General features: G+C 42.2%; 1 protein-coding gene across 2 annotated transcripts in view; it reads left to right on the top strand.

Moving 5' to 3' along the window:
* Positions 1-13,524, top strand: part of SAMSN1 (SAM domain, SH3 domain and nuclear localization signals 1) — a 94,773-nt gene that overhangs the window by 72,171 nt on the left and 9,078 nt on the right. For both annotated transcript variants that reach the window (XM_054811403.1, XM_054811409.1), the window contains 6 exons: positions 4,110-4,181; positions 4,753-4,908; positions 6,969-7,089; positions 8,520-8,671; positions 10,972-11,178; positions 12,192-12,342. In XM_054811403.1, coding sequence (XP_054667378.1) covers positions 4,110-4,181; positions 4,753-4,908; positions 6,969-7,089; positions 8,520-8,671; positions 10,972-11,178; positions 12,192-12,342 — 859 coding nt within the window. The remainder of the gene's footprint in view (positions 1-4,109; positions 4,182-4,752; positions 4,909-6,968; positions 7,090-8,519; positions 8,672-10,971; positions 11,179-12,191; positions 12,343-13,524) is intronic.

Below are 13,524 nucleotides of genomic sequence, written 5' to 3'. Positions count from 1 at the left end.
AAAATGAGTCGTTCTGGATTTAGCTTTAAATATTGGTGAAGATATAAAAACAAGCTCTTAAAGACACTGAAGAGTGGTGTCTTGGTTTCGGCAGGAATAGAGTTAATTTTCTTCCTAGCAGCTGGTATAGTGCTGTGTTTTGGATTTAGGATGAGAATCAAATGGCATAGGGAAAAATTGTACCTGTTTATGTTTAAAAATCGAATTTTCAAACTGGAGGATTGGGAAGAAAAACATGAGGCCTGCCTGATTATTCTGTTATTTACTCCCTCCGCAACATACCCATTTTGGACAAAACGTATTCATAATCCTCGGCAGTCCTTGCTGATTCCTGTTGGTACAGAACCGTAAACTGTATAAATGGCCACACTTGACACCACTATAACCGACTCTATAGCTTGTATAATATTCATGTGTTGTGGTTTAACCCTGCCAGCAGCTAAAACAACCGCACAGCCGTTTGCTCCCTCCCTCCCCCACCCCCACCCCCACCCCCCCGTGGGATGGAGGATAGAATTGAAAAGGAGAAAAAAAAAACATAAAGTAAAACTCGTGGGCTGAGATAAAGAGAGTTTAATAGGACAGAAAAGGAAGATTATGATGATGATGATGATGATGATGATGGTGATGATAGAATATACAACACATGCACAGCACAATTTCTCACCACCCGAAACCAATGCTCAGCTAGTTCCCAAGCTGCAATCCTGCCTCCTGGCTAACTTCCTCAGTTATATACAGAGCATGATGTCATATGGTATGGAGTATCCCTTTGGTCAGTCAGGGTCAGCTGTCCCAGCTGTGTCCCCTCCCAGCTTCTTGTGCACCCCCAGCCCACTCACTGGTGGGATGGTGTGAGGAGCAGAAAAGGCCTTGGCTCTGTGTAAGCACTGCTCAGCAGTAACAAAAACATCTCTATATTCTCAACACTGTTTTCAGCACAAACCCAAAACACAGCCCCATACTAGCTACTATGAAGAAAATTAACGCTATTTCAGCCCAAACCAGCACATTCTCCACCACTTATTCCATACTATTCATGTCATGCTCAGGTTCCACACTATCCAACACAACCTCATTAACAAACCCCTTCCCATCCTTTGATATAATACACAGATATCATTCCCTTGGTCTATGGACCACCCCTGTAAAACATCTCTAAAATGTCCACAAAGTGTCCACTGAGTTCCTTTACTGTGTCCATGACTCTGGGCTCCATCTGTCATCACAGCTTCTCAGGGCAGGGGAGATGGTGTGTGGAGTTGGATGGTTGCACACTGCATCCGGAGCTCCCGGCTGGTGTATCTGGTGCAGCCCATGCTCACGGGCTACGCGTTGAAGATATCAGTCTTGAGAAAGTTGCTGGGCACTTGCTGAAGCCAGTTCTGGTTTAATCACCTCTGCACCTTGCTCAGTTTCATCAAAGTTCATTCTTCGTTAATCTGGGTGATTCTTACTGTAATACCCATGATATGGCATATAGCAGTCATACTAGTGATGACATGCAGTGTTACGTAGGAATTAACATCAAACAATTCAAATCATTGGCTATTCCACCCAAAACCATATCCCCTTGAGGTACACACTGGACTTCCCCATCCTTCTGCATCACCCACCAAGTGCATCCAGGTCTTTGAGCAAAAGCAATCCCATAGATGGATTTGCCTTTGCCTGATGTAGGAATAACCCAGATTGTCTTCCCCAACATATTCTTTATGTGCACTATGGGGACTTTATCCCCTTCTACAGTACGTAGTTTTGATTGGGCAGGGCCAGCTCGATTGGTAGATGCCCTAGTGTTGACTAACGAGGCAGCCTTTGCTAAATGTGTATGCCAATGTTTGAGGGTCCCAGCACCCCTTGCTCTCAGTGTAGTCTTTAGCAGTCCATTGTATTGTTCGATTTTCCCGGAGGCTGGTGCATGATGGGGGATGTGCCACTCACTGCCACGTTCTTTGGCCCAGGTGTCTATGAGGTTTTTGTTTGGAAATGAGTCCTGTTGTCTGACTCAATTCTTTCTGAGGTGCCATGTCGCCACAGGACTTGTATTTCAAGGCCCAGGACAGTGTTCCAAGCAGTGGCATGGGGCACCGGATATGTTTCCAGCCATCCGGTGGTGGCTTCCACCATTGTAAGCACACAGCACTTGCTTTGATGGGTTTGTGGAAGTGTGATGTAATCAATCTGCCAGGCCTCCCCATATTTATATTTCAGCCATCGTCCTCCATACCAGAGAGGCTTTAACCACTTGGCTTGCTTGATTGCAGCACATGTTTCACATTCATGGATGACCTGTGCAATAGCTCAATCATGAGCCCGTCTATATGTTGCATCTCTTCCTTGATGGCCTGAGGTGTCATGGGCCCACCGAGCTATAAATAGTTCAGCCTTATGTTGCCAGTCCAGATCCACCTGATCCACTTCAATCTTGGCAGCCTGATCCACCTGCTGGTTGTTCAGATATTCTTCAGTGGCCCAAGTCTTGGATATGTGGGCATCTACATGACATACTTTTACAGTTAGGTTTTCTAGCCGGGCAGCAATATCTTGCCACACTGGGGCAGCCCAGATGGGTTTGCCTCTGCACTGGGCATTTGCCACCATCCATGAGTCAGTATAGAGGTAGAGCATCGGCCACTTTTCTTGTTCAGCAATGCCTAAAGCCAGCTGGATGGCTTTCACCTCTGCAAACTGGGTCAATTCACCTTCTCCTCTCTGATTTTGTCCCACGATGCGACAGGACCCATCAGTGAACAGGGCATATTGCTTCTCATTTTCTGTCAGTTTATTATATGGTGGGGCTTCTTCAGCACGTGTCACCTCCTCCTCTGGTGATGTTCCGAAATCTTTGCCTTCTGGCCAGTCCATGATCACATGCAAGACTCCTGGGCAGCTGAACTTTCCTATACGAGCCCACTGTGTGATCAGTGTGACCCACTTACTCCACGTAGCATCAGTTGCATGGTGTGTAGAGGGGACCCTGCCTTTGAACATCCAGCCCAGCACCGGCAGTCAGGGTGCCAGGAGGAGCTGTGCTTCAGTGCCAATCACCTCTGAAGCAGCTCGAACCCCTTCATAGGCTGCCAATATCTCCTTTTCTGTTGGAGTGTAGCGGGCCTCAGATCCTCTGTATCCCCAACTCCAAAACCCAAGGGGTCGACCTCGAGTCTCCCCTGGTGCTTTCTGCCAGAGACTCCAGGTAGGGCCATTCTCCCTGGCTGCGGTGTACAGCACATGTTTTATATCTGGTCCTGCCTGGACTGGCCCAAGGGCTACCGCATGAATTATTTCCTGTTTAATTTGTTCAAAGGCTTGTCGTTGCTCAGGGCCCCATTTGAAATCATTCTTCTTCTGGGTCACCTGATAGAAAGGGCTTGGGATAGGCATTCACCAGAAACCCACAATGCCTAAGAAAGCTTGTGTTTCTTTTTTGTTAGTTGGTGGAGACATAGCTGCTGTTTTGTTGATCACATCCATTGGGATCTGACAATGCTGCATCTCCTGTGCAGGTCGCTTGACCTTACTTCATTTTATCCTTTGCTTTCAGAAAGATTTGGATTATTTTCTTCCCTTTCTCAAAAACTTCTGCTGTGTTGCCCCACACAATGATGTCATCAATGTATTGCAGGTGTCCTGGAGCCTCACTCTGTTTCAGTGCAGTCTGGATCAGCCCGTGGCAAATGGTGGGGCTGTGTTTCCAGCCCTGGGGCAGTCACTTCCAGGTGCAATGGATGCCCTTCCATGGAAACACCTATTTTTCTAAGCTCATAGACAGCAATCTTACCTAGAAGTAACTCATAGATACCTGTGTATAACTGATACACTGATATACTGATAACTGATGTAGAATAACTCATATCTATTACCTAATTAGTATTTGAAGCAGAATTGTTTCTCTTATTCATTTTTCTGCTTCTGGCTGTATAGTCACATTTTTTTTGCCCTATAGCCACCTCCTAGTTTGTTTCTAGCTGGATGTAGAAGTTCATAGTCCACTGATCTGGGAGGAATTTTTAACACAAACGGGTGACTTGGCAGTTTTATTTAAGTCTTAATAACAGAACAAAACACCATCAGTGAATCACGGTTTGTCTTCTCTTTCTTTACAGCGCACAAGCAGCTTTGGAAGCTTTGACCGTTTCAGGCATCATGCAATATCAAAGACAGATGATTCAGCTGAGGTCTGTATAACACAAAGTTTTACTTTCTTCTGTTCACTTTCCCACGACGTTATGCAAAAACATTGGGAAACTATTGTGTAAATTTTACACTGGTGAGAACTTTGCTTGTGTACCTGGATCTGTCTGGGTGACTGAGTCCTTGCCAGAACGAACAAGAGAATCACGCCTAAACTTTGGTACTTTGATGGGAAGATTAGAAACAATTTTTCAGAAAGACAAAAGTGCACTTCAGGTTGGTGCATGCCCAAAGTGACCAGCACGTGTATGCAACCCACGGATGTGTCATTTTTGTTTTCAAGACCCCTGCAAAAATCCCCTCAATTCTTATTTGGATCAAGGACAATAAACAATTGGAAACAACATTTTCTAGCATAAAGTATGTTTTCTTTCTGTCATTGACACATATAGTGGTGTGCTGCAAACACAGTTAGGTACAGGATCGCCCAGGAAAATGGCTGTGACTGACTTTTGTCATCTTAACTGCATTGGTCTCCTTAATATTTGCCTGTAATTCCTATTCCACTACACTGAATTCCATTTTCAAGTTGCTTACTTTTTTATTTCAAATCAGGTACCTGAGCTGGAGTCTGTAAGCGACATTGGAGAAGCAGTACAAACTAAAGCAGCAAATAATGGACGAAGTTTGGGTAAGAAGATGAGAGCCATTTCCCTTACTATGAAGAAAAAGATGGGTAAAAAGTACATCAAGACACTCTCCGAGGAGATGGTAAATACAGCTTAAGAATCTCCTGTTTGATGATAATACGTGTGAAGTAAAAATGTTATGTGCATTTTTCCTGTTCATGTTTCAATTGTCATCAGTTATGACAATCCATAAAAACATGGTAACACATATTGAATTAAAACAGCTTTTGGTATGATGTACCCTTTTTTCATGTGCATGTTAATGTACATACACATGCACATATACAATTACAGCATCACACGGTAAGGGCCCAGGATAAACATAGGAGTTTTACATCATTTAATTTTGCTTTTTCATCAAAGAGCATTTGTATAAGCATCACAAAAACATCTCCTGACATGGACACAAGGGAGTATTGGATGAACCCCATCGTCAGTCTGATACTCAAGTTGTACAAAATGCTTCATTAGAAGAACTTATCTTTCAATACAAGAATTATTTCCAAAGTCCATTTTGTAGAGGTCAGCCAGCATCTTACAGCATGAAAACTCATATGTCTTATCTGCTTTTACCTTATCTAATCTTAGTGAACCTATCTCTATTAAACATAAAAAACATATCGTGTTTCACACACTGCAAACCCTGTTTTCTCAATATGTTGTGTCAGTAAGTTCCAAATGTTAAAAAACATAAGGAAAAAGGACTTGTCATACTTAATCATCCTAAAAAATCTAGCTAATCTGCATCCTATCTCACAAATGTGTCAATATCAAATAAGTAGGGAAAATAAATAAGTAGAAAATAGTGTTTCACAGGATACATTTAGACAGGTTTTGGAGGTTAAAGACAAGGATTCCTATTTCATTAGTTTAGTTTGCATTTTTTGCTAAAATTCAAGAAGTTTCAATCTGTGTTTTTTATATTATAAGAAAAACAAATCAGAATTTCAACATTTACCTTTTGCACATTTACAGCAACGATTCACATAACAGAAACTCAATGAATTATCTGGTTGAACAGACATGTAGCATGATCTTCATTCCTGCAGGAGATGATGACAAGCAATACCAGCCCACCGATTAATCTATGGGTTATGCTGCTGACCAGTGTAACAAGCACTGTCCTTGTTGGAAACAAATATAGTCTTTCATTTCAATGCTATGCCTTATACATACCTGTATGGGTCTCTATTTCATACATGCACTACCATCTTTGCTTGACTTCATCAGCCAACTGATGAGTAATTCATATTTCGCCAAATATAACGTAACATCCTAAGTACTGCAGGATATTTCGGTTGCATCAGGATATCACGCACATTGACAACGTGATGAAATCTGCTGAAGAAATTCCTTCCTTTGAAAAACTCATCACTATTTCATTTAGTTGTTACATCGTCCCTAACTTACCTGTGACTGAAATATGGATCTTATTGTTTTGAACAGGCTGTGATTCCTGAGGTGTGATTTAATAATATAAACTCAAGGGGCCAATTTCATACACCATTAGATTTTGTGAGAGAAACATGCATCTGTTAATTCTGAAATGCACTGGATTTTGAGGCCAACGTGTAGGTCAGGCAATGTGGTGAGCAAGGTACTGGAACCCACCGATGCCGTACACATGTGCAAGCTGGCTCCTAACGCCCTGGCTGGGGTGCCAGCCCGCCACCAAGCACCCATGATTTTCAGAAGTTCAATGCAAAACACAGCTGTTCAGGTAGCACTTCACCATGTGCTTTCAGAATTAAATGCTATATTTCCTCCTCTGAGACAATCAGAAAAACCACCTTATCTGGCTACCTGTGAATTTCCTGTTACAGCCTTTGTCGTTGCTGTGGTATATTGCAGTCTTCTGAGATGGAGAATCAGTTTAGGTGCTTGAGTGGGAGTGGAATGAAATGAGTGGGGCAGAGAGGAGACAAGGGATTTCTCCAGGATCATAAGATGCTAGGGGTGGTGCTGGGCATCCTTAGTACCAGGCATCAGCCTCTAAAATGCCTTCTCTCATAGAGTGGTTCTTAATAAAGTGTAACGGTGAGTTAATCTCCAATGATTGAAAGATTTAGATTTAGAAGAAAAAAACAAATGTTTGTCTCAAATACATTTCTTGGTGGTTAACATCTGATTTTTGTGTTGAAGAATGAAGAAGGAAAAGATGACAGTGATCCCGGTGGTGGAATACACACTGAGAAGGTCTCCCTAAAAGCCAGTGACTCTATGGAAAGTCTCTATAGTCTGAACAGTGGCCAGAGCTCATCTAGTAAGTACAAGATATCCATACTTCTTATTCAGTCACTGGATCAATATTGTTATTGTTTAAGTCTGAGATATCAGAGCTGGTGATCAAAAATGTGATAGTAGAGAGCTCTTCAGTCTGGCAGACTAAAGTGTAATTTGATTAAATGGGTGGCAGCTAGTGCAGATATACCTCTCTCCAGAAATAAGCTGAGTGTTTTGAAGCACGGAAATATTAACTGAAGTAAAAAAAAATAACATGGGTTATAGGGCACATTGCTGGTATATATGCCATAAATTTTTTTGGGGGGGTTATCACTGCTATGGTGCTGGCACCCATAGGGTTGCAGTCACTGGGGGCAGCCACACAAGCATCCTCTCTGGGAGTAGTGGCTGTGAGTTCATCCTTCGCCCTGCAGATGTGAGGCAGACAAAGTGAGAGGTCCCTCTGAGACGACGTGTGATGGGGATCTGGCCTGGCGGCTTCAGGTCATGATGCAGAGAGACAGCCTGCTTCTCCACAACCCCACTGAAACCACTCCCCCAACAGAGTAGTCTCAGTCGGAGGGCAGATGAATCTCTGATGAGAAGTGGAGTTTGCCTCCACCTCTCTATCTATTGCTCTGCTGTGGACATTTGCTGGGCAGCAGGCTACAGCTGCCCATGATGACGTTGCTGTGCCATCACTGCAGGCACCACGTGAGCCCTAAGTGGGGACTCGAGCTGCAGGCCAGACCATTTGAACTTAGTAGTTAATCTGGCCCTGAGATGGAGCCGTGCACTTAAGCAATCACCTCAAACAAAACCATTTTTATGATCATTTTCTGTGATGTGATTAGTGAAAATTGTATATGGGAGTTTACTTCCAACACACTGCTGCTCTTATCTAAAAACATATTTGGATGGGATATTGCAGAGCTGGCTCAAATTTGCTTGAATTACTCTGCCGATATTTTATTGCTCAACTTGGATAAAATGACAGGCAGAAATGTTGATAAGATTAGAATTTCCCTCTGCAATGCAGGTTCCTTTCGTGTTTCAGCTAGCTCTATAATGAAATAAAATAACTTCTACAGTACTTGTTTTCATTTCTCTGAATAAACAGGAGAAGTTCAGCAGAATTAATTCCCTAAATTGCACTTTTAGAGTACATTTTATTAATCTGCAGAGGTAATATTTCAAAAATTCTGTAAGTAAAATGTGTAGTCTATCAGTATCATCACCAGAAAAAGATTATTGTGGGGAAGATGTTAATGAAAGATCTCTTACCTATTTTCTTCAGTCTCCTGTAGTGTGCTTTTTATTGTATGTATTTTTCCTGGAATGTGTCAAAACCACACAGAGTACGCTCTTTCTCTACTGCTGTGCTTTTGAACACTCTCCTCTTGGCTGCCGAGCAGAATTGCATGTCTGGGCATTTGGTGCAGGAGATATCCCAACTTGACTCTCTCTAAGGTGGGGTGACCAGCTGCTCCGATGGAACGAGCAACAGGGACAGCCTCCGGTTTGATGATGAAGTCCCTTACAGTGGGCCCTTCTGCGGTCGAGCCAAAGTTCACACTGACTTCACACCAAGTCCTTATGACACCGACTCTCTGAAAATCAAGGTAAGACAACCACCAGGATTTCTTCTTTTCCAGTGAGAATGCAGGGGGACATTTCTTACATGTGAAGAATATATTTACTAATGCATTTTTAACTGTTAAGCACATGTAACACTCTAAAAGCAAGACCAACCTGGTTTTGCAATGCTTCTATAAGGACTTAGTTCAGACAATGCTGCAAAGCCAACTGCTGCTAAAGGCATTTTAAGGCATAGACTCCAGGTAGGTACCTCATCGTGGTATCCACCTGGATACCACAGCCTTCCTCAGAGTAAAACACATGTTGCTTCCCACATACTAGGTCTGGAGCAAGAAAAACTTGAGTCTTATGGGATGTGAAGTTGCCTCCCATCTTATTCAGTCACAACTAGGATATATCAAAAGCTCAGTGGCACCTATTGTCTTTAATGAAAACAGTTCACCTTCCTATTAAGCTTTTCTTTAAGCATACCTTTGAACTATGAATTTTCTCTGATACTGACAACATGGCAGAGGTGTCCAGGCTGTGTGAGTGAGAAAAAGGGCCTCCAGACATGGGCACAGTTGAACATGACTAAAAAAGCGCAGCCCTTTTCTTCTCCTTCCATGCACAGATACATTCAATAACATCATCCTTCAAGATTACTCACATCTGTAATCTGGACTTCTTTCTTTTTCTTCTTTGAAAACACCTTAATATCCAGATTTTATCTTCACACTTCAGCATCTTTTCTTCTTCTTCACAGCCTCTTCTTGTTAAAATGCTCATCTGTATCGCACTGCAGTCTCCCCCTCCTCCTCTCTGGCCTGTAAATGTTACAGCCATTGCTCTGCCAGTACTTGCAGTCTTCACCACTTGCCCTCCACTTCCACCTACACCTAGGGCATTTCTTTCTGTTTAACTGGTCATGAAATTGCAAATATCTGCTGGCTCACATAGGTTCCTTTTTTAGTCACCGCGGTGGTATATTTTAGAATTATAAACTAATACTTAGGGCTGAAATCCCCTAAATGCATCTCACAAAATTTCAGTACCCTGAATCTGAATTCAAAGTGCGTCTGCAGCTTGGCTTAGAGCCACTGCTTAATCCTGATCTGCATCCATGTCTGAAATTCCTGAGCCTCCATGAGTGTGTAGAATAATATGTATGCTTATGGAGCTTTAAACAAATGTTGGTTTAGTTTCCATTTCAAATGTGTTTATAGCTCTGAGCTCCATATTCTAACAAAACCAGGTCACTGGAACACTGTGAATTTCATACTTGGGTTTGTACCAAAACTAGGATGACCACTAAACTTACAATTTCTTAACCAGACCAGAAAAGATTTGAAAGTCTTGGAGTTAACAGATATTTTAACAAACTGAGTTTAAGTTTGTAGCAGAATGCCAAATGAAGTGTGTACATGGGGATTAGCTGGACAACTCTTTAAAGACTTTCAATATTTTATAAGTTCTGTGGCACCTGCCCAGAAGTGAGGACTCAGTTCTGAGGTCAGGCGAGCAAGTTGTGTGATTTACAAGGCAGCCTTTTTACTACGAGAATTACTCAGAGTGACTGTTTTGCTGAGCTGAGACCTTGGTTCCCACAGCATGACTCTGAACACCTTTACCAAAAAGCCCTCTTGAAATTGCTGTGTTGTTACTCTTTTTTGCTCTCACATTGGCGAGTGCATGAACAAGTGTGGACAGCTGAAGCTTTTAGATCTGTCTGCTAAGACACCTTCCACTATTTTCTCAGTCAATTGTGTTAATAAGAGTGGGAAAAATTGACAGTCTTTTGGGAAGAACCAACAGGAAGATATTAAGGGAGTTAAATGTTCTCTATTGCCTTTGAGAAATGCAGCCAGTGGTTTTCACTGTAAAATGGCTAAAAGTCCACCTTTCACATAGCTCAGCTATGAGTTTTTGAAGACCCTTGAGATGCTGGATAGTAAGATTATTGTGTAGTTTGGCACGTATTTGGAAAACAACCTCACAGCGTCCCCTTGATTTTTGCCAAAGCTCTGCCCACTATTCATGGCAAAAGTTGATTGCTGATGCAGCCCTATCCCCTTTTAGGGATCAAGAAGAGCACAAAAAAGGTGAAAGGTGCTGCTTATGCTGGTCTGTCCTTCACAAAGGTTTGGAGATAAGGACTAGCTGCATTTTCTGTAATTATTTTGCTGGGATGTTATAAAAGCAAAGGAGCTAAATCTAGGTAATTTTTGAAAGTGACTTTGCACTGACTAGTTAAGATTCTGTGCAGGTTTTGGTCCACAGAGGAAAAGCTACATATGACAAACCAGATGTGTAAGAAGTGGTGTGCTTTTTTTTATTGTTCTAGAAAGGAGACATTATAGATATCATCTGTAAAACCCCCATGGGCATATGGACAGGCATGCTGAACAACAAAGTAGGAAACTTCAAGTTCATTTACGTGGATATTATCTTGGAAGAGGAAGCTGCACCCAGAAAGATAAAGCCACGCAGAGGAAGCAAAAGGACCAAGCCTAAAACATTGCAAGAGCTCCTGGATTGTGTCCACCTGCAGGTCAGCCAACGCAATTCCCAGCTGTACTTGAAATGTTTCATTTCCGTGAGCCTGGGTTTGGATGTCATTTACAGGCAGAAGTAGAAAGGCAGGTTTCAGCAGTCAGCAAGGCGGCTTCGGGTCTGTCTTTTAGCTGATGTGAGTGGCTTATAGAACTGCATTTAGCACATCATTTGGTTAGGCCAAGAGACTCCACGCGAAGAGGCACAGTGGTGACCTGTCAAGTCACTGTAACTCAACTGCAGTTGTGTGCCTAAGGGTAGGAGGTGTGTGACTATGGACACCTCAGGGACAGGACTGCAGTCTGACTCCACTACTAACATTTAGAATTTGGGTTTCTAATTTCTTGTGACCTTTATGGAGCAATAGTCTTTTTGTACTCTGCTTGTGTTGTGCCTCTCTCCCTCTCTGCAACCCTAGTTCTTGACTGAGTGTCAAAGTGTAATTAGGTCATGATTTATAGGCAACATTTTTAATAACGGTTATTGCTTTTATGCTGATGCAAACACTCCTTTCCCTGGAGTACGCGCAGGGTTTCATACTGTGTCAAAACACTGCTCAAGGGGGACCATATGTGAGACACCATGGGTGAGGGCTCCCTCAGCTTCTCGGCCCCTGAAGGGCTCCTCCTGTGCAAAGGCAGAGCGTACCCTGCCTCAGAGACCCTCCTGGGCCCAGCATGGGAGGCTTTCTTTGGGCTGACCCACGAAAGCCCAGAAGCTCAGCAGATTCAGTCATTTCTGGCAGAGCGCTGTCCTGGTCCAATTTGCTGCTGGACTCTGTTAGACAGCTCAGCCACAGATGCTGGGATGGCCAAGAGGACCCCAACGCATCTCTGCCTCTGTCGTCTCTTGCTCTCCAGCTCTGGTTTTATAACAAAGGCTGGTTGATCACACTGGGGAACGGAGCCCATTTCAACCTGAGAAAAAAGTAAAAGAGAAGAAATTGTGCCTATTCCTCTACTAAAAATAGTGCTTCTTTCCATGAGAGGATTTCCTTGTTTCTTTGTGTAGGAATATGCCTCAACCCTCTTGCTAAATGGCTATGAAACTCTAGAGGACTTGAAGGATCTGCAGGAGAGCCACCTAATTGAATTAAATATTTCAAACCCAGAAGACAGGGCAAGATTGTTATCAGCAATTGAAAATCTACAGGACTGTGACAGTAAGTGTTTAAGCTTTGTTAAGAGTCATGTGCAAGTTTTAATTGAAGAAACACATTTAAAGAAATAGTGATTCTCACATTCATCTGTTAAATGATTTTTCTTTTAAATATGAAACATGGAGTCAGATGGTTTTCTTATTTGTTCAGATAGCAAACTGTACATCTCTTCTAGTTATGTGCATGATTAACTATACTAGTAACACATGCATGATTTAAAAATTCTCATTTATAGGTCCTAAACTAGAGATTTGTAGCAACTATTGCTTGAGAACAACTCTATCTATGGTTGGGGAGCCAACCCTCAGAGAGGTTAAATGACTTCCCAAAAGTCACAAGGTCTGTGCAGGAGCAGAAAATAAAACCTCCCAAACGCTATGCTAGTATCTTAACCAAAACAGAGCTTATTTCAAATAGCTACAGTAAATAATTTTATTTTTTTAAAACAACATTCCACAGAATAATACAGTTTTTCCTTCTCTCACTTCATGCCACACTTAAATCCTTATCCAAATCAGTCTCATTTGTAGGAAGGTTTTGTGAAAAAAAAAAAAAACCCAAAACCCAACACCCCCCCAAAAAAGACCCACTACAAAACCCTAATAGCTGGTTTGCATTCTTTTCTCAAAATGAATCTGACTCAAGCTTCCAGTGAGCTTCTGAAAGTTGATCATACAGTGCGTGTATATGCATGTGTACCGATCATCATTATATTTTCTTCACTTGTTCTTTTCACTGGGAGTAAAAAAGCTAGCATACAGAACAGAAAATACTTTTCTCATTATATTTTCATGATAGCTCCAGCCTGACTTCTAATTTTATATAATTTATGTCAAGTTGCTAGAAACTTCAGCTAAGCATCTACTTAATTAGACACTCAGCCAAAACAGGAGATGTTTTTTTCTTCATTAATATTCGTGCACCCATCCTGAGCAGTCATTTCATCAGATGTGCATTCCCAATTGAGAAGCATCTGAAAGAAAGAAAAGAAGACCTGGAAAAGCAATGACTTCTTGGGATATTTTAACATCTTGTCAGCTGTCCACTTTTTCTCTCTCAGCAGATAGGTCACTTTCCATTTCTTACTCAGCACATGTACATAGGTATGCACATACCTGCGTGCACACGTATGCACCCTATGTGCATCAGTACTTAAATCTCTCTGGGTTTCTGAGAACGCCTCTC

The sequence above is a fragment of the Grus americana genome, chromosome 1 (assembly GCF_028858705.1).
Source record: "Grus americana isolate bGruAme1 chromosome 1, bGruAme1.mat, whole genome shotgun sequence".
In the NCBI taxonomy this organism is placed as follows: domain Eukaryota; kingdom Metazoa; phylum Chordata; class Aves; order Gruiformes; family Gruidae; genus Grus; species Grus americana.
The sequence above is the reverse complement of the archived record's forward strand: the minus strand, read 5'-3'. Positions and strand labels throughout refer to the sequence as shown.